General features: G+C 42.3%; 1 protein-coding gene across 1 annotated transcript in view; it reads left to right on the top strand.

Annotated features, from left to right (window-relative positions):
• The window catches only part of UXS1 (UDP-glucuronate decarboxylase 1), a 49,199-nt gene extending 28,929 nt beyond the window's left edge, over positions 1 to 20,270 (top strand). The window contains exons 6-15 of the mRNA XM_044428780.1: positions 896 to 1,076; positions 4,077 to 4,181; positions 5,831 to 5,890; positions 7,158 to 7,279; positions 9,707 to 9,826; positions 11,542 to 11,585; positions 14,536 to 14,596; positions 16,638 to 16,695; positions 17,155 to 17,258; positions 19,477 to 20,270. Of these exons, the coding sequence (XP_044284715.1) occupies positions 896 to 1,076; positions 4,077 to 4,181; positions 5,831 to 5,890; positions 7,158 to 7,279; positions 9,707 to 9,826; positions 11,542 to 11,585; positions 14,536 to 14,596; positions 16,638 to 16,695; positions 17,155 to 17,258; positions 19,477 to 19,608 (987 nt within the window). The 3' untranslated portion in view covers positions 19,609 to 20,270. The remainder of the gene's footprint in view (positions 1 to 895; positions 1,077 to 4,076; positions 4,182 to 5,830; positions 5,891 to 7,157; positions 7,280 to 9,706; positions 9,827 to 11,541; positions 11,586 to 14,535; positions 14,597 to 16,637; positions 16,696 to 17,154; positions 17,259 to 19,476) is intronic.
• Positions 20,271 to 21,404: the final 1,134 nt, after the last annotated feature.

Genomic DNA, 21,404 nt, shown 5'->3' with positions numbered 1-21,404 from the left:
GTCCATTATGCATGGATAGCTCTGTGCCCTTGTCTCTGCTTTAAACAAGATGTGCTTCATTCAAGGCGAAGCAGACACGGCATTTTAGAAATGCTCGCCTCTTGGAAGAATGGGGTTGCAAAAATCTATATAAGCAAAAGTAAGAAACAGATAATACATAATAGTGCAGTAACGTTGGTAGGCCAACTAAAAAAGCTTCTGAGATCTCCAAATTTGGCAAGATGTTGCAAAGAACAGGAAGGAGAAATGGCTGTCTTGATCTTGAAGGTTTGGTGGCTACACCGTGGCCAGAGCCTTGAGATAAAATGAGGAAAAAGGGGCTGCCCTCGTTGGGCTTGACCATGTGACATGGTGGGTGCTCTTGGAACTCCCCCTTGGAAGCAAAGTAGATGGTAGCTGACTTGTATTTTGTAAAAAGTAAAATCCGGTTATTAAACAAAACCATTTCTGCTTCTGCAAGACTGCTTTTGGTGGAATCCTGAGTGGTTCCCTTTTCTCGTTTTTCTTGTGGTGGATGAAAAGAGTTGAGGGGAAGTGTTGAGTTCCAATAGGGTGGCACATTTTTTCTTACAAAAGAGACATTTCTAGAATATTAAAAATCTACTTCTTTTTGACCTCACACTAAGAATTTTAAGATCTACAGAACTTGTGATTACCTGAAGCAAATTGTGAAATGAATCGAATACTCCTTTGAAGATTTTACGTTTCCATTTTTGTTTTTAAATAAAAGCAAATAGAGTTCTTTCCCTTTCTTTCCCTTCCCTTCTCTCTGTCAAGAAAAATGTAAGAACGTTTCTGAAAGCTGCTGTTCATTCATTTCATGTTTGTGGGCTTTTTGTCTGGTGTTTTCTTTTAAAAGAGAAGAAAAATTTATATACAAACTATCCTAATGCAGATAACTGGAGGAGCTGGGTTTGTGGGTTCTCATCTTACTGACAAACTAATGATGGATGGCCATGAAGTTACAGTTGTGGACAACTTCTTTACGGGCAGGAAAAGAAATGTGGAACACTGGATTGGCCATGAGAACTTTGAACTGATAAATCATGATGTCGTAGAGCCCCTCTACATTGAAGGTAAGCAAGCAGCTGGGGGGTCCCTGCACAAGTACCAAAAAGCGTTCCCTTTCTTTAGCAGCTCTTCTGTAGCTGGCAAAATCCACTGTTTTCTAAAGCCCTTTTGCCAGCTGCAAGTTCAGGCCCAAAGTAGCATGAGGGGAGGAAGGCCATCCTGTGCAGATGTCTCTGGGAGCTTCAGTGTGACGACCACCCATCCTAAGAATGAGGCAGCTGTAGACTCACGCCTCTGGGCTGCAGTATTGCTCTCAGTGACATTGCCTGGCAAGGGGGCCTGGAGAGCTTACCAAGTTATGTCGGCTCTGGTTTCAAATCGGATTGATGTCAAACTCAGTCCAGTTCGATGGGAGTTATTTAACATGGGGTGGGGACAGTGGCAGAGGTTTCCCCCCATTTGCACATTGCCACCCATGCGTTAGCATGCACTTGGGGAAAATGGGGGCATAAAACGGTGCCTTCTTGGGGTGATGATATTCAGTGGCGTCATGTGGGCTACTCTAGAGTCCTTGGTTCTTTCTTGGTGCACAAATGGCCTTTACTTCTTTTTTATTATTTTTTTAAAATAAGTTGTATTATTATTTTGTACTAATTAACAAACCTAACAGAGGAAAAAAAAACCCTAAAAAAACTGTCAGTCATCAAAAACATCAGACCTACTGGGTCAGCCCCCCATATTTTTTCTTTTTATGGTAAATGGCCTTTACTTCTGTGATACTCACATAGACCAGTGTTACTGGGAAAAGGCTGTTTATCCCATGCTCTCTTTCCTTTATCACTTTAATCCATCACCTAGAGTCTGTTCACACAGTTGTCAGTATTGGCCAAATAAACATGTAGTAAAGCGGTAGGATTTTGCTCAACCTAGCCTCTAAGGGCATCTTCCTGTTTGCAAAAAGTTGCAGGCTTGTTTTTATTCTTCTGTATGCATGCACTGCGTCGACACAGACTGTATTCCTCAGTTTTATGGAGAAAGGGCCGTATGTTCCCAGCTCATGTGCATCAGACTGAGTGAACGTATACTACCTTTAGAGCAGTCCTTCTCCAACCTGGTGCCCCCAGCTGCATTGGACCACAGTTCCCATAATTCACAGTCTGGTGGATGGTGGAATTAGGGGCACAAGAAGTCCAGAGCAGCTGGGTGCACCAGATTGGAAAAGGAGTGCTCTAAACAGTATATGGGCATGTTCTTTTGTCCTCATTGTCTCACATTGCCCCAGTGTTGTCAAGTGTATGAATAGGTCATTGGCACGGCTGATGCAAAAGAGAATAGTGTTAAGTGGATTTTGAAAGCTGAAGTCCTTGTTTCAGAAAACTTGCTGTTCTCCTGTGTTCCTAAGGCTACAGAACATCATCAGTAGTCTTTTAAATTTAAAGGAGGACATACGCTTCCCGATGGCGCGGGAACATTTGCCAAGTCACTGCAAATGTTACGAGCTGCGATTAGTAAGATTCTTCAGCTGACCCTATCTGCAGCTTAATTGGATCCCCTAAGTTTTGCTTTCTGGAGCATGGGTTGTAGCTGCACAGCAGGGACTGGTTAATGGCTTTCAGCACCTCGCTTATACAGTCAGGAGCTTTTCGTTAAATAATACCAGTGGGATGTTATTAAATTGGCAGTCTGTTTTTAGTGCACAATTTAAGGCTTGGCTGGGTGTGAATTGTATAGTTTCCTTTGTGTGGAGTAGAATGAAAGGCAATTCCAGAGTGACTCTCAACAAAAAGATACTTCATGTATTAAAGCATCTGCGGCAAGGAGAAAATGCAGAATGCGGAAACCACACTTGCCTGTAAAAGTCTGTCCTTGGAACTGGCTCACCAAACTCCAGCCAGATATTTCTTTGGCTTGGAAGTCAGTTTTATGCATCAGAACTGTTTCTGCAGTGGACTTAAAAAACCTGTGAGGAGCAATTAATACTAGGAACTTTTCAATAATTATTGATTTCAGTGTGACCTGTGTGGGGCAATCCTAGGTTAAATCTTTTGTACATTAAATTGGTTTTGGAAGCATGGTGCTATTTCTTTTGTATAGGTTACCTGTTCCTAAATGAGAGGGGGGCTTTTTCATATCTCTGACCCACTGGGCATTTGTTCGGTGCTATTATCGCTTTGCATTCCCAGCATTTTATATCTGTCCATTCTCCTGCTTCTACTATCATGCTAATTTGATCATTTGTCTTACATCTTCTTACTGAAATAACTTGAGATTTAAACTACTACTAAGAAAGGCCTTTGCGGGGGGAGAGAGTCTGCTACTTAGATATAAAGGTTATAAATGTATGATAAGAAAGAAATTAATTAATATTCATACTGTAACTTACTTCTTCTCTTTAGCTCCTGGTACACATCCCGACTGAACACCGACTTTCTCCCTTTGCTATATAAAGGTGCTTGTTCAATGCACATTGAGAGAGAAGGCCTTAGAACCCTCAGCATTCCCCAGCCGGCCGTGCTGGGTGTTGCAGGGCTTTTTCCGGTCTAAACATGCATAGGCTTGCGCCTTGAATGCAGTTTTCCGCTCGTGCCTGCTTCCTACCTTGCTTGTGGGAAGGCAATAGGAGAGCCTTGGCTCACAAAGCAGCCTGTAGCCCTCGGCGAACCAGCTACCCGTTACCTCCCTTTCAACGTTGCGCTTTGTAACATGGCTTACTCCCCGTCCTTGGTACTGTTCTCGCATCTTACCCTTTGAGGATGTGCAATTCCCATCAGTCCTCAGCTCTGCTAGCTAGGGTTGATGGGAGTTAGAGTCCACCAACATCCGCAGGGCCACATGTTGCTCACCTTTGCTCTAGGATGTTCCGCTACCACTGCATCTTCCAAGAGACCTTGCGTACTAGTTGGTATTGTGAGCCGTGTTTTAAATAGGCTTGTATCCTTGCCTTCAGGGAATGTCATGCAATTATTTTTAAAGATTTTCAAATACTTTCCCCAACTTTCTAATCTGGTGTACAATAAGTGGTGTCCTCTCTCCCTCCCTCCCCCTCTCCCTCCTTTGCTTCACAGTGGACCAGATTTACCATCTAGCCTCTCCAGCTTCTCCACCTAATTACATGTATAATCCTATCAAGACACTAAAGACCAATACAATTGGGACACTGAACATGCTGGGTAAGCATAAATCTAAAGCAATGGTTGATATGAAGTACAGAGATTATTTTTTTCTGAAATCAAATCACAGAATAGTAGAGTTGGAAGGGGCCAGAAGGCCATCGGGTCCAACCCCCTGCTCAGGGCAGGACTCCAACTTAAACCATCCCCGGTACTTTCCGGCTGATGTTCATGCAGTAGCACTGGGGACAGTCATGCTGTATATATTTGTCCCCGCAAGTGCTTCCAGCTGTCCCCAGGCAGCTGTTTTCATGTGTGTCCAGGTCCCTTTCCATGCCATTCGAATGTCTGAATTTGATGCTGTTATCAAAAGTACCTCTTGCAAGCCACTTCAGTCCATGACTAAGACTGTGGAGCGGTATGATGGGAAAGAATGAAGAAATACTGGGATGAGACATGCTTTGTGGTTGCTTGACACAGACAGCAGTGGAAATTTAACAGTACACGATGTTCAGGATAAGTGCGCAATAGAGCTTCCAGGGCATACAAATGGGGTGTTAAAATTCTATCAAAAATAAGTGACCATGTTTAGTAAATAAATGACCAAGTGACAGTAATTCCAGACAAATCTAAATTTGCAGACTGTCCACATCAGCCTTCCCTGCACCTTCAGGAAACTGTAGCTCATGAAGCTCCCTACTCCTTTGGAAAAAGTTATTTTCAATTTTAGAAAGGATGGAAAATGTTTGGGTGCCAAGTTCTCCTCCCTGTCCCTGAACCTGCCTCATATCAGCTGTTTGGTGATCAGGGAAAGAAGGAAAGAGTTGCTTCCTGGCCCCAGCCAATGACCCGTGTCTCCACAGACCTTTCCCCTTGTGTTCTCTCTCTCTCTCTCTTCAGCCCCACCTTCTTCACTTGCCTTTCCTCTCCGATCCCTGTCCCCAGCTCTCTTCTTTCTCTGCATTCTTAGCGCCCAGACTGGCTCTCTCTCTGCCACTCACCTCTTTCTCGTGCTGCCTCCAGTCCTTGCTTGTTCTTCTTTACCCCTCTCCCAACCCTACACAACAGCCCTTGTGGAACTAGAATCATAGAATAGTGGAGCTGGAAGGACCACTGAAGGCCATCAGGTCTAACCGCGACTAGTTACATCAGCAGTGGAGGCTATGTGCTGCAGTCCCCTAAATTCCCAGGTGTGCCCACGGGTCCAGAATGTCTGGGTATGTATGCAAATCTGTAGCATGGAACTGCACAGAACAGGTAAAGAGGTGGCCTGTTGTCCGTTGCTGGATACTCAGTTAAGCATATAGGCTGTCCTTAAATTCCTGTCATATTGTTGTAATTTGGATTTTCAACATTTAATCAGTAACCTGATATATATATGTATGGACACACTGTTAACTATTATGGGTACTTGCAGTTCCTAACAGAGTAGCAGGATTTTTTTAATCCTAGAAAAAAATCTAATTTCTCTTATCCATGCTTTGGATATTTGCTTCAGTAGCAGAAGAAAAAGAGGATGCTTTTTGTTTCCACTTTGGAGAAAGTAAAACCCTGCTTATAAGCACATATATCTCAGGAGGATAACTTTTGTCCCCTGGATCAGAGGGGGAAATGTGTGGAGCTCTAGCTACAGTGTTGATCAAATCAAGTCAAGAAAATAAGCACCTGCCATTTCCTTTCCAATGAATTTCGCTTTTCTTTTGTTTAAGGCTTAGCAAAACGCGTTGGTGCACGGCTGCTTCTTGCATCGACCTCAGAAGTGTACGGAGGTAAGAAAGGAACTTGGCTTTCTATGTTGGCAGCGGCGGATCTGGGAACCATGTTTTGCTGCTTGAGAAGCTCTGCGGGGCGTAGGCATGCCAGAATGCTTCCAAGCGAAGCAGGTGTCCACAGCTCTTCCGTATATGTTGCATCATCCTGTGTGCCTTTCTCCCATCTTCTTCTGCTTGAAAGGACCCAGTGCAGCTTACAAAGTTCTCCTCTCTGTTTTATCCTCACTGCAACGACCCCGTGAGCTAGGTCAGGCTGAAAACCTGACCCAGTGAGCTTCATGGCCATGACTAGAAGCTGGATCATGGGAGTGCCAGTCCAACACTCTAACCACTACACCACCTTGCTTCCTCATGCTTACAATCAAGTGTCTTACTGGCACTGTTCCTTTTAAATTTCTGGGGCCATCATTTTCCATGAATGAGAGCTATAGATGTTGTGACTTCTCAACACAAAGGGATTGATCCCTTCTCCAGTACTATTTTCTTTTTACTCATAAATAACTATGTTTTGATCACCCTTAAACATATAATTGTGCTTTGCTTACTGTGACCTGGGACTTTCCTCCCTAAAGCTTCAAGGTCTGATGTGATTTTTTTCAAAGCTCTGCTCAGCAGTGTTGTTTGTTCTCACACGGGCTGTATGAGCCTTGGCAATCTTTCAGTTATATCACCGACCTGTCCTCCAGGGAGAGAGCATCCCTGAGGAGTCTGCAGGTCATCCTGACATACCTCTGTTTTTATCCCCTGTAACAGGAAATTTCCTTCTCTTCTTGTTCTTGCCAGCCCTGGTATCATTGCCTCCACTTGGCTCACCTTTTGCCTCTTCTTCAGTGTTTTAAAGGAACACTTAACTGAGCCTAACTAATTTTAGTTGAGCCACGTGAATAGTATACGAAGCTTTGACCTTTATATGGGCATCTTTTGCCAGTGAATAATCAGATTTGTCTATGCGGCCTCACATCAGTGTCGTATCGTGACATATATGGTCCTGGATTGACTGGGATCACACAAGGAGAAATAAAACTCGGGCATTTCTGCAAAGAAGCTTTAACACTTGGCAAAACAGTGGCTGCAAACTCAGGATTAAGGCTTTATGGTGAGAAGGGGTTGCGTCCCTCAAATTGCAGCTTTCGCAGCAAAAAGCAAATTAAGAGCATATTTAGCTTAGCCACTGTTCTAAAGAGAGTAAATTAACATTAATCCTTGCTTTGATACTGGATAGAGTGAACAACTCATGACAGCTTTCTTTTTTCTTTCTCTTAAGATCCTGAAGTCCACCCACAAAATGAAGATTACTGGGGTCATGTAAACCCCATAGGACCTAGAGCATGCTACGATGAAGGGAAGAGAGTTGCTGAAACCATGTGCTATGCCTACATGAAGCAGGTATTGATGGCAGCCTGCCTGCCTGCCTGCCTGCTTGCCTTTTTCCTTCCTTCCTTCCTTCCTTCCTTCCTTCCTTCCTTCCTTCCTTCCTTCCTTAGTTTTATATGCCATCCTTTATGTATGACCTCTCAGGATGGCTTACACTCATTAAAATCAGAATACAATAAAAATCCATACCAATGTAGTAACATATAACCAGTAAGATAAATTAAATCAAAATCAACTGTTAAAACCATTATAATACTATTTTTTAGAATAACGATTGAATAAAAAGGTTTTGACCTGGCGCCGAAAAGAACATAGGCTTGGCGCCAGGCAAACCTTTCGGGGGAGTGCATTTTCCTAGCTGTGATAAATATCCAGAACTTGAGGAATGAATGTGATTATCCGTTCATTCATTTAAGCCATTTCTTAGCTGCCTTGCATAATTGTAGCCTTTCTAAGTCAGCAGACCCCATGCTGCAAAGCTCTAGGTCTTGACACATAATATAAACATACCAGGACCTTTAGGGGCTGTCCCTGGGGGCATACAGGGTAACGTCTACTGGGCTGAGCTGAGAATTTCCCAGGACAACTTTGGGGTCAAATGTAGAGGGACCTGAAATGGTGCATTTTGCAGGAGGCTGAAATTTGCTCGCGGGACTTGACATTTCACAACAGGGGAGGATCTTTTATTCTTTTTCCTTTCTCGTTTGTCCAGCACAGTTAATGCCACCAACAACAGGACTTCCTTTTCTCTGTGAGAAAATTCTGGAGGAATTCTGTGCAAAACTTAACTACATACAAGTATTAGTTCTTAGACCTGGGATTTTTAATCAGCAAGAATGATGAGGTGGTAGGGAACCCTTCCCCTTCATCTCTTTTCTTCAGACCTGCATGGCCTGTTCAGTTCCCTAAATAACAAGGGGAAGGCTTGCAGTTGGACAAACTGCTGAACAGTGAGGCAAAGGAGGCATCTGCCTTTGTTTCCACTGAGGTCTGGAGCAGCTGGTGCATTTCCCCACCAGCCGCTTTGCTTAGGAAGGAGCAATGTTCTTGTGAGAACAGGAATACATTAATTAAGCCCACATTTGCATGTTAATGTGGAATCCGCCCTCGCATCCTCTTGACTTTCTTGGTGAGCTGCTAGGGAAGTGCATTTTTAAAAAAGATAATGTCAAATCTGTATTTTTAAATATTGCTGGAAGAAGTGACCTAGTTGCAGAGGATATCTGAGGGGGACACGTTTGCCAACATTTCTAGGCTCAAACACTTTATCGTGGGGAGTCTGAAGTGCCCCTGAAGGCTTGCTTCAAGACAAACACAACACCTTTTGTGATGAGGTGTGAGAGCCTTCCCTAACCTGGTGCTCTCCAGATGTTTGGGCTCACACTCCTACTTTATCTTACCATGGTCCACGTAGACTGAGGATGATGGAAGTCTGGCACATCTGCAGAGGGACCAGGTTGGGGAAATCTGGATTGGAGCATATTATAAATTTGATTGCAACGAAAGTAAGTGGAACAGGTTCAACAGTAGTCTTATTACAGACTATGATTATGAATATTATTTAGCAGAAGGGCGGGTTATAAATTGAATGATAGGTGTTTCATCTGTTTGATGACTGTGGGAAGAGAATGGCAGACTCGGTCCTAATCAGGCACAGCTGTTACGCTGTTAGGACATGCAGTGTGTTTCCTGGCTTACTGGGGGTTTGGGCCTGGGTACCCCTAATCCAAGTATTACACTGTGCTACGTCACACAGGCTTCATGAAGCAGTTCCTCTGGAGCCAAGCAAAAGCTGGCCTTTTAATCTGCCCGCATATCAGGTTGCCTCAGATCCTTCTGTGGCCTGTTTGGAATGCTCTACAAGAGAGCAGCATACCTGCTTGTAAACATTCCTTCAACCCTGCTGAAAATCCGAGTTGTTGGGATTGACTTTGGCAACAGCTTCTTCCATGGAAACCTCCTAGGAGATAGCGCTGTTGGAATGCTCTTTATGGAGCTTATGTAGAGTATCCGCAGCTAAACCCCACAGTATCAGTTCTGCTTGCTTGTTTGCAATGTTGAGATCCCAGTTGATTTATGATATGCAGAAACTTCTTAGTTTCAGTATGGAGAAGCTGGGACAGAACTGATTATTATTTTGTATACCCAAAAGAGCTCAGAGGGCAAAATTCTGCGGACAGTAATGCTCTAGGCAGCAGATCTGACATTGGACAGCACAGCCCCAAACAGCCATGTTATATTAAATGGTTTCTCTTTGTGGCTCAATTCCATAAAGATCCAAACACGGTATTAGAATACTAAATTCTTCTGCCCATTCCTGCAAGCAGCCTTTGCCTTATCAATTATCATCCGTCAAAGGGACAACTTTTCTGGAAGGAAGAATTTTATTGAGTAGGCTGTTTTTTAAAAAAATTAAAAAGTGTTTCCTAATGCTTTCAGGAAGGTGTCGAAGTAAGGGTTGCAAGAATATTCAATACTTTTGGCCCGCGAATGCACATGAACGATGGCAGAGTCGTCAGTAACTTTATCCTGCAGGCTCTTCAGGGAGAACCCTTAACCGTATGTATTCACCTTTCTGCACTTCACTACTATTTAACAGGCAGAGAAGTCACAAGTAACAGCTTTGACCGAAGCCTGTTCTGAAACATCCATTGTAGGAACGGTTAAGTTTATGAGTATAAACTCTGGAGTTGGAAGGCCATGACTCATGAACTCAGAAACATAGAAAGAGAACTGGTCTCCCGGGCCATCTAGTCTGACCCCCGGCTCCGCTCATGACATGCCCACCATGTGCATGTCCAGCCTGTCTTTGAACACCCGCACCGATGGGGCCTCAACAGCTGTGCAGAGAGAATTTCAAGACCTTCTGATAAAACGGTGCTGAAACTTATAGCTAAACTGATGCATTGGGCAATGGGTCAGTTCAAGGTTTCACTTATGTTGACAGTGCAATCCTGTGTTTTATTTCTCAGAAATAAGTCCCATTGCGTTCAGAAGGCCCACTTGATCAAATTGTAGCCTTACTGAATTTACTGAGGCTTCTTTTTCCAGAGACACAAATGAAGAAATAAAATAAAAATCTGTCTTCCATGACTAGCCAATTTGATATTTGCACAAAGCATTCCATTTTGCATTGAGTCACATAATGTATTTGATCTGGGAGCAGGAATTAAAATAGGCCTTGAAGATAAGGGAAGTTGTCTTCCGCAGAGGACAGATTGCATGGGCATCACTTGCAATCGGCTGATATTCTCAACCAACTGAAGGGTAGCTTGACATTGGTTAACATTGCAGTCACATCTGTGATGCTTTATCTATTCACACATTCATTCATCACTTGAACAAAGTCAACGTATATGTGAGAACTGGTCTTGAGGTGCCTCTGGGGGGACCAGACAGTCTGATAGCTTCAGCTATCATCCTTACACTAGTAAATGCTATAAAAATAAGAAATTTAAAAAGGACCTGTTGCATTTTAAAGATTAAAATAGCATCTTTTTGTTGTTAATAATTCATATTAACTAGGCAGAGCTGCAATATATTGTAAGATAATAATAAACCTCTTTCCGGAAGGCTTCTCACTCACACAAGGGTGTTTTGATGCATGGCACTCATTTTGAAGAACAATAAAATCCCAAGAGATTCATCTTGCAGAATTTTGGGCAAAGGACTGTGTGCCAGCAGACTTCTTGTCGCCTGTGTGTTGGCTAGACTGTTGCTAGGGTACACAATGCTATGCCCGATCTCTCACTGTGCAGCAGGAAAAGAAAGTGTGCAGATTCTTCAGGAAGGGCACTAGGGATGACTCTGAGTGTTTTCTTTGTCGAGGATTCTTTCTCACCACTTGCAAAACAATTCAAGTAGTTCCATTAGCTATGAACTACAACAGAATCGTTAAAGAAAGAAGGAAATAAGCCTCTTTGGAAGGCGGTGTGTTAAAAATCCTGGGCGTCTTGTCAGAAGAAATTCATGCAGCAAAGAAAAATGTATGGATAAGCAAAAAGTTGGTGCAAGACTGCCTACAAAGCCCACGTGTGTCACCCTGAGCTCCTGGTGAGAAATGCTGATATGATGTTGAGGGATACAGGCCCCACTTTCATGTGCATCTAGTCACAGATAACCTATTACAAACCTATTACCTATTAAGGAAACCAGGACTAATTTTGCTTTGAACACATTCTGGCAAATGAACTTGAAATCATGAGAGAGACATCATTAATGTGTTGCTTAGCTTATTGTACATCAATAATGCTGATCATATTTTCCCCACCTAGGTATATGGGCCTGGCACTCAAACCAGAGCATTCCAGTATGTCAGGTATATTCTTTTCATGTACTTCAGAAGAAAATGATAAAATAAACGTGAAGTGCTGCATGAGGTTTGGGGGAAGAGCATATTTTAATACTGGCCATATAGTAGTGATGGTAGAAAGCTTTTCACCTCTTTTCATTAATTTGCTATTTGACGTCCTTTATTTGCAACCCAGTTTGCTTAGGATAATATTTCTCAGCTTTTTTGGATCATGTACGAAAAGAGTACGTTTTTGTTGGATAATAATAACTTTTCATATTCCAAGTTAGTGCCTCTTTGTTGTATTTAACTATTTTTGCAAAGAAGGAATAATTTCCCTTGGTGGGACCTGGAGTGAGGTCCCTGTTGAAGCAGATACGGTGGCTCACAAAAGCAAAAGGGCTTGGCGTCGCTCTGAACATTGGGGGCTGGCTGGTGCAAAAGCACTGCTCCTCTAACGTGTCTTTTTATACTTAGGATCAATAAAAGTTTGTTTCAGAGATGGGAGCAGGCATTCTTACAGACATTTCTTCTTTTGCTGTAAGCTTGACAACTCAGTGCATGTGAAACGTTGTCAGAATTAACTGATTTTACTGAATCCGAATTAACCGATTCCAATTTTACTGAGCTGCTTGCTTCACAGGTTCACCACCTCTTGTTCTTTTCCACTTTGCCTTCAGATTTTCATGAAGTTAGTCTGCATTTGCTTGTATTCAGTTTTGTGGCTTTTTGTTTTGTGTCTCCCCTTCCCTTTTTAGAAGCTACTGATATGTGGGTAGTACTTTCAAACATCTCAACAGACAGCACACTCTTGTGCTATGATTTTTAATCTGTGAGCACATTTGCTGCTTACATCAGTAGTTTTTAAGAAGGGAAATGACAGGAAATAGCCTAAAATTGCTCAATTATGGCAATGTGAGCAAAGTCTGGACATGAGAAACAGGAGTGGTGCCTCGCCAATGCATGGGCTTTGTTCTAGAAACAAAATTGGTTAATCTGAAACCATATATTAGGAGAAATGTGGACAGGGATTACTTCATAAGTATTCCTCCTTCTAGTTCTGGCTGCTGTCAGCATGGCAAGCTGTATCCCACTAAGACGGAAGTCAGAAAAGAGAGTGCTGAGGGCCACAGGAAACCATCATTCTGAATGCTTCCGCACTTGGAAGCCAGGAACTTCTGCTGATTTAGAATTATTTTTTTATCCAGTCAAGCTGAGGAGCCTGCCTTGGAGCACGTCAAACCACGGTTCTATCTTGCTCGGTCTGCTCTGACTGGCACAGCACTCCAGAGTGTTGGGCAGGTATTCAGCATCTCAGATGCTTAAGCTAAGAGATGGCAGGCCCCTTCTGCATGCAGAGTGTATGATCTGCTGCCAGACACAGACACACATTCCACTTCCTGGATGGAACAGCCATGCATATGGCTGGCACAGGTACTCAAGTATCCAGGCTTGTAAATGGACCTTTGAAAAGTTTGAATCGTATGTACAGCAGCATCATGGTGCAGATGAAGTTTCTTACTGGTAGTTTTACATTAACAAACCAAAAAACGGTATTTAAAAGCTGTCTATGAGTGAGTAACTTTTATCCAAGAATCACTACTCTTGCACTTCCCTGAGCAATTTAAGGCATATAATGGCATCTGCCACTGAAAAGCCGTACATGCATCTAGGTTCCCTTTACTCTGGACATCACACCTCTTAAGTTAGATCATATGTCTGTATAATGGTCATGGTAGCAATCCTTGACGTTATTTTGCTTGCACAGATTGTAGGAGCTTTGTGACTATAATGCTGAATGCTTCGTATAGGTGCCCTTCATTATGGGCCTTGTTGCATTGAAGCTGGCCCAGGGTGCTTCCATTGGAAGTACATCCTATGCAGTGTTATTTTCAAGTCTTCTTTCAGTATTTTCCTACTTGCCCACTGCTTACCATGGTATGCAATCATGATATACACAGCTTACCATGCTTTATTATCCGTGTGAAACCATTGTGTCTGCTGCTCTGTTTTCCCAAAGTGGAACATTAAGTGGCTCAGTAGTAACTAGCTTATCTGAAATCTTAAAATCCAAGGTGCAGGTTTTCAAAAGCCATTTATGATGTTTCTAGATTTGGAAGGGATGGCACTGCTGCCACCCGTGGTAAAGTTAGAACTTCTTTTTGTCTCAATCCATTGCTGCCACCTTCTGTTTACAGTCTGGATGTGCAGTTTGCATTTGGAAAGGAAAAGAGGGCTTGATTGCATTGCTAATGGAAGTAAGCTCTAGCCAACCAAAAGGCACAATAAAATGGTTAGTCTTTGTGGTGCTGCTGACATACTTGCAGCTGCAGCTGAATAAGCTTGCTCTCCTGGAGGCTTTAATGACTGCATGAAGTTGCTGTTCCCTGGCAGAAACAGCAGTTTGACTGGGAAGATGAAGGCGAAGATGAGCAGGCTTTTAGAGAGAGCAACAGTACTGGGCTCCAGGGATCTACCCTCCTGCAACTGCGACATGCCATGCTCACCTCCAAAATTTAGTGTGAGAAAGAGAGGGAATGCCATTGTGCTAAGAACAGTTTTACTAAAACTTGTCCTCCTAGACTAATTGAACAGCAAACTCCTTAAGAGGGGTGAATGCTAATTTTGTTTTTCTGGGTTCGTCCCTGCTATCAACTCCTCGTCCTAAGTGAAACAGCTTTCAATAAAGATTCATGTTCCCCATCATCCAGTTCTGGCAGATTGACAGCTGATTACATGCGTCTTTCAGTGCACTGGAAGGATATATCCTGTTTGACCCATTGACAGTAAAGGCAGTAATACAATACTCTATCCAGCTATGTATTCTGCTGTAAGGTGCTGTGGTTTGCCAGCTTTTAGTGATTACACTTAAATTATAGATATCACTAGACTACTGGGAATTGCAATCTGTTCTGGGTCAGGCAGCAAATGTATGGAGAAATGATTATATTCAAGCTGCGTTTCCTTTTTTTTTTAGTGACCTTGTAAATGGATTGGTGGCCTTAATGAACAGCAACGTAAGCAGTCCTGTTAACTTGGTAAGCAGGCAGTTTGCTTCTAGCCATCTTCTTGATGTATGATCTGTACATGAAGTTATAGGGAGCCAAAATATTATTCAGAACCTCCTTGTACTATGTAGGCGTGAAAGCTATTGCTTTACTTTTCTTCTAGGCATGTGCATAACAGGAGGAAAAGAAACACAAAGGATGGCCAGCATGAGAGGTCTAATGACTTCTTGCCTTCTGCTTGTGTGGAAAGCATTTGTAGGCCAAAACTGATGACGTCAGTTCCTTCCAGTGGTCTGCTTTTGTAGATTGTTACAATAAACTATTTAGGGTTTCTTTGCCAAAATAAGGTTCACCTCCCCTGATTGTGTTACTAAAACAGAAAATACCCTAAGGCAGTGATAGCGAACCTTTTAGAGACGAAGTGCCAAAACTGCAACCCAAAACCCACTTATTTATCGCAAAGTGCCAACACTGCAATAAAACCTAAAAACAGAGGTTTTAGTTTAGAAAAAACACCTCACAGGCAGTCTAAGCAAATATATATATATATATATCCTTGGCAGCGCACTGACTGGCCTTGCAAAAGCTTGGACGAGTGGCAGCTAATGAGTCACAGCTCATGACATCATCACCTGGCACGGCTACTCCTTTCGGAGCAGGCGCATGGCCCCTATGCATGCTGTTACCCAAAGCTCAGCTGCTGGGGCAATGCTGAGATGGTTTGGCTCACAAGCTGCCAGAGAGGGCTCTGCATGCCTGGTGTGGCACATGTGCTAAAGGTTCGCAACCAATGGCCTAACCATTCCTGGCGCACTCCCCCGACCCTAATATAGGGGTAAAGTTCCATTGAAAAGAGGGCAGTTTTGAAAAAGCCTTCCTTGAGTAGCTTTTCCTGCACAGCTCATCATTTCTGCCCATTCTGAACACATTCCAGCCATCAAAATCATGCCAGGACACCTCGTTGTTCTAACCCTAACCCAGTGATGGCAAACCTTATAGAAACTGAATGCCCAAACTGCAACCCAAAACCCACTTATTTATCACAAAGTCCAACACTGCAATAAAACCTGAAAACTGAGATTTTAGTTTAGAAAAAACAACTCACACCCAGTCAGAGCAAATACATGTATATCCTTGGCAGCGCACTGACCGGCCATGTGAAAGCTCGGACGAGTCACAGCTAATGAGTCGCGGCTTGTGATGTCATCACCTAGTGCCACTCCTCTTTTCCGAGCATGCGCATGGCCCCTGTGTACGCTGTTACCCAATGCTTGGCTGCTGGGGCTACTTGGCTGGCGTGCCAACAGAGAGGGTTCCAAGTGCCCACAGCGGCACATGAGCCATAGGTTTGCCACCACTGCCCTAAGGTGTTGACTCTTATGTTTGTAAATATGACTTGTTGGTATCGAAAGGTAGCTTGAAGATGTAATGTTTATTGATTTAGGTTGGACTGTAAGGGGAGTGACTTGTGAGTGCTTCCTTCATGGGGGGGAGGAGTATCACCACTCTTCTGACAATCCTTCCTTCCTGCTGCAGCCTTATTGTTTTTCAGAGTTTCTAATTCTGAAGTCCATATTTGCTGGGAGAGAATCACAGAATACTACAGTTGGAAGGGGCCATGAAGGCCATCAGGTCCAACCCCCTGTTGTTGCAGGACACCAAGTTGCATCATCCCACTCAGATGACTGTCTTTTTTAATGTCTCAAGTGTGGGAGAGCCCACCACCCCTCTAGACAGCTGGTTTCACTGTCATATTTTCTGACAGTGAGGAAACTTTTCCTGACATCTAGCCTGAAACTGGGTTGTCACAACTTGACTTGATTATTCCTTGACTATGATTATTCTGGCATCAACAAGAAGAGATCTTGACCTTCTTTGTGAGAGCCTTTGAGGTACTTATACAGAGATATCTTGTCCCGCTCAGTCTTCTCTTCTCAAGGCTGAGAGAATGGAAAGGCAGAAGTGTATTTATGAACCAGAAGTTGGAATCCAAGTCTTTATTATCCTTCTAGTTACCTTATTGCAAAATAAGCTTTTCTTTATCATTTTATTAGTACCTCTTTTGTTTTAGGGGAACCCAGAAGAACACTCTATTCTAGAATTTGCCCAGTTAATTAAAAAGCTTGTTGGTAAGTATGATGCATAATTACTTTTTTAGCAAAATGTACGTATGACACATATATGCAATTGTATGCATCCCGTGTTTGCAAAATCTGATTTGGCACTGTGGTAAGAGCTGTAACGCTAACTCTGATTTAAAAAAATTAAAAATGGAAGCACTTGTGAGGGATGAGGAAGGTGGACACACCCACAAAACAGCACTTCTGTTTAACAATGTGCTAGAAGCTTGGCCCACATTAAATTCCACTAGGCTTTGGTGGTTTGTCAATGGTGTACATTGTATTTTAGGGAAGCAGTGTTGTTGTGGAACCTTTGATATCTTGGAACATATTCCAGACATATTCCAGTCTTGGAATGTGTGCAAACTGGAAGGGAAATTGCCTGTTTTCACTTGTAAGTAATACTTCCAGCACAAACGTGTTACCAACAACACCCATAACTATGTAGTGCTTGTTTTTATTTTCTAGGCAGTGGAAGTGAAATCCAGTTTCTGTCTGAAGCTCAAGATGACCCTCAGAAAAGGAAGCCAGACATCAAGAAAGCCAAGTTACTCCTTGGTTGGGAACCTGTGGTAGGTACCCCAGAATAACTATTCTGCAATTTGAATATTTGCAAAATGCAACCATTGTTATGTTCCATCTAGTCATCTCTGATTTGCTAGGAATGAAACCCCTCCAGAAAGGCCCATCCTTGACAGCCCTGCCAAGTTCTTGTAAACTTGAGGCTTTGGATTCTTTTATTAGAATAAATCCATCTCATAGTTGGTCTTCCTCCATTTCTCTTTGGAACGTTCACTAGCTTTTTCTCGGTATTACTTGCTATGCAAGCAAATCTAATGACGTTTCTCCTGTGTTATACTTATTTCCTTTTGGGGTATTGGGGAAAGTTACTTTAAAAAGTCAATAAGGCTGCTAATGGAAAATGAGCACAATATTTATATTTGCTTTTATAGGAGAAGCAAGACTAGTTAAATGCCATACAAGTCAGCAAAGCTTCCTAAGAGCCAAGTCATTTAACAAAGGCTCTTAAGGGGATCGTGCACAACTATTTTACATGAGGAACAACTCCACTCCTACTAAAACATGCTTATTATGGATCAGTATGTCACAGAACATCAGACTAATGGTTGTTTCTTCCTTTTGGAAGGAATTGAAAGGCCTGGCCTTGAGACCTTAGTGACTGTTTCCAAGCAGTAGCACTACTCTTTGAAAAACAAAAAAGAATGCCTCAAGTTGCCGCAAGCAGATCTGAAATCATCCCTGTGTCAGTCTCACCTGTCCATAGAAGCGAGTGTAGCTTCTGCACTTTGGTTGGATGGACATAAATGTTTAATAGGAATGAGGTGTGCGACTAATACTCAGGCCAGATATTTACTTTCATAAATGTCTTTCATGGCTTTAATCTAACCGTGCAGTCCTAAGTCCCACTGAATTAAATGGAGCTCAGGCACAGGTGTGTAAGGACTTGTCATTTGGCTAAATTTATTGTTCCATGCAGACTTTTTCCTAGGCAGTCAGAGTTTCCTTTCCCTCCATTGCCCTGATGGCCATGAATACCTCCAGATATACTTTGGAGAGGCACAGAAACCTCAGGTGCAGATTTGAAGAAGGGAAAATTTGATCTGCCAGGTCTGCTGGCAGAAGGGCCTTCCTAGATGGAACCCATTGATGTAAGTCCAGCATAAACACACATCAACTGTTCTTTCCACAAAGGAGTGAGCAGTGTGTACAAATATGTGTCTCTTTTTCCCTGTGAGTTTGTATAATCTTGTGCATGTGCAAGAAATTTTGTATTCTACTTTAGATATTATCAGTTGCGTGTGGCAGTGAAATTAATGGTATGTCTATGCATGTCACTTGGAAGTAATTCCCACTGAGTTCTGTACTCCGCTTGTGCATATATGATTTTCATGTAAGGGATTGAGCTGATTTCACTGACTTGTGTATAGATCCCAAATTTTGTATATAAGAGTTGGAAGGTCCTGGAGCAAACAGAAGAAAGTTACTTGGAAAGGATAAGCAATTCCCCCCATCCTCGTTCCACTAAGTAGATTAGTGTGTTTGGAAGCCCCTTCGGTGGGGTGTGGGGCTCATTCTTCTTGGTCCATGTGCCTTATGACATAGGAGACAGGAATGAACCAGAAGTAAAGAGGAAGGTTGTAGTGCAGGCTGGGAGTGATAGAGAGACCTGGAAAGGTGGAGACAGTCGCATTCTCAAAGGTCACTAGGCATGTTATGCCACCTGAATCTTTTCCAGGCCCTTCAGAAAGAAATTTGGGATAACAGGTTAGCTTTAAAAATTCCTGTAAAGCTGCTGGAGGCAGCTGCCGGGCTCTGGCAACAGCATGCAAGGAAGACTGCAACCTGACAACTTCACAGCATCCTCCTGCAACACTCACTGCACTAGCATGGATTGGTGCCTCTTCAGAACGGGCTGCAGTAAAATGTATTAGAAACCGCAAACTAGAGTGTTGCATTTATAAGACGAACCCCCACCCATCCCCACCCTTTCGGCCAGTAAGAGAGGATGAGGAAAAACGTGTGATTACAGAGATATTGTTCAGTTTTCCTTTGCAGCGCTGTTTTAGATGGTGCAAAGGAAACATTGCACTAGGAGGGGAGAGTCAGGATTCTCCCTGTTCAAATCTTTTGCTGCGAATGTGGAAGAGGAAGAACAAGATGTAACTTCTTTTGTGTAAAGATTATGACAGTGGTGAAGAGCTGGACCACCAGAGGTCCAGGAAAGCAATGAGCAGGTTCATTTGCAGTATTGTTTCTCGTTGGAAACAGGTCCCACTGGAAGAAGGCTTAAATAAAGCAATTCATTACTTTCGGAAAGAACTGGAGTATCAAGCAAACAATCAATATATTCCCAAACCAAAACCTGCCAGGATAAAAAAAGGAAGAACCAGACATAACTAAAAACTCTACTGGACAGGAAATAAAATTCATTGCATTGCATTTGAGAAGATGTTAATTTGTCTTTTTGAAAAAGACTTCAGAAACAGGTATCATGAAGAAAAAAAACTGGAATTTCACCCTGAAGCTTGCTTTAAAGAAGTGGATGTGCCTAAATAAGAAAACTGCAATCTTTGCCTTGCACTTTTTAAATCTGTCTTTTTATGTAAAATAGAAGCATCCTTTTTTTAGTATCTTCAAGTTTTATATCTTGCTGTGAGATCATTTTGTTGTGACTGTCCTTGACAGTTTTATTTACTGGTTTCTTTGTGAAGCTGCAGATAAGATGGGGAAATGCCAATTTATTTATAAAGTGGGTACTTTAAATAAGAGATACTATGCATAAAGAAAAAAGTTAGCAGTATTGTCATGTGACAAACACTGGCATTTAGTATTATAGGAGTATACAAATTCTGTATGAGAGCTTTATGTATTCTTTTTTAATCAGTTTTTTCAAAAGTTTAGTTCTAGTTGCACACTTGAATTTGAAACTATTTTCACTGACTATCATGGATAAATGCTATTTTAAATCACTACTGTGTTGTGCATACTCTGGGGCAGAAGTTAATGTATTATTGGTTACCAGTGGCTGAATATGCTATTTTAATAAAATATTGAAACTTTCAGTAAGTAAAAATTCCATAGTGATTTGTTTGTGCTCTCGTGCATATTGATTCATCTTGGGATTCTTTCTTTTTGAGCAACTGATTCTTTCAAACAGTAAATTTTTAAAAAGAGTACTTCTCACTGAATATAATAGAGTAAAAGATATTCCCATGGACCTAAATCTCATAGAACTGTTAAACAATGACCTATCCCTTATCTTGTTGTTAATTGTAACCAACACGTATGAAACTGTATTGCTTTTTTCCAGCAAATTCTCCTCTAAGTTTCCATATAGCCTGAAGTACTTTATCCTGCTTAATTTTGGAAGCTATGTAGGATCAGGCCTGGTTAGAATCTGGATGGGTGACCTGAGTGTTTGGCACTATGATTATTGTTGTAAACCGCCCAGAGAGCTTTGGCTAAGAGCAGTATAGAAATATAATAATAATAAATAATAATAATAACAATCTTGATTGATCTAATTTAATTACACAAGTGCAACACCGCTATAAAACTCTTCTATATAAAATAATGGAAATGGTTTTGGACCTTACTAAGCAACCGGAACTCTTTTAGCCTTTAATATGAAATACATTTGCTCAGATGAAATTATTGTAGTCACGGAGCTGCTTGTCCAGCTTTGGGCTTCTTGCCTGTCCTGATGCAGAACTAAAGTAGCAGGGGATTTATGCTCACAACTACCATAAACATGAAACACGGCAAAACTGTGGCATCTCTGGAGGTAGTTTTCCATGCCGAGAGAACGGATTTATAGAGCCTGTCCTTGCAGCACTGTTTCTGCAACAGGAGGAGAATGGCAGTTGCCACTGGAATGCTCAGGAACAACAAACTGCCTGGTTGAAGGACTGTGCTTGAAGGCCGTCTGCACTGGAACCATGTTTTGCTGGTGGCCTTGTCCCCTCTCCTGATAAAGGGGAATGATGCAGTGGGGGACTAATGCTATACGCTCGCAAAGTCTCTGCAGTTAATGAGCCACTGACCTGGCTTGCACGTAATGCAACCCCATGGTTTGTTACCCTGTTTAGAGTCTAGCAGGCAATCAAACAAGCTAGTTTGTTTTTGCAGTCCTGAGGATGTCTGTTTGTTCCTTCACCCAGCCCCTCCCTATATCCGAAATGTCTTTGCAATACTGT

This window comes from Varanus komodoensis, unplaced genomic scaffold (assembly GCF_004798865.1).
Source record: "Varanus komodoensis strain SLA01 unplaced genomic scaffold, ASM479886v1 scaffold2, whole genome shotgun sequence".
Classification (NCBI taxonomy): Eukaryota; Metazoa; Chordata; class Lepidosauria; order Squamata; family Varanidae; genus Varanus; species Varanus komodoensis.
The sequence above is the reverse complement of the archived record's forward strand: the minus strand, read 5'-3'. Positions and strand labels throughout refer to the sequence as shown.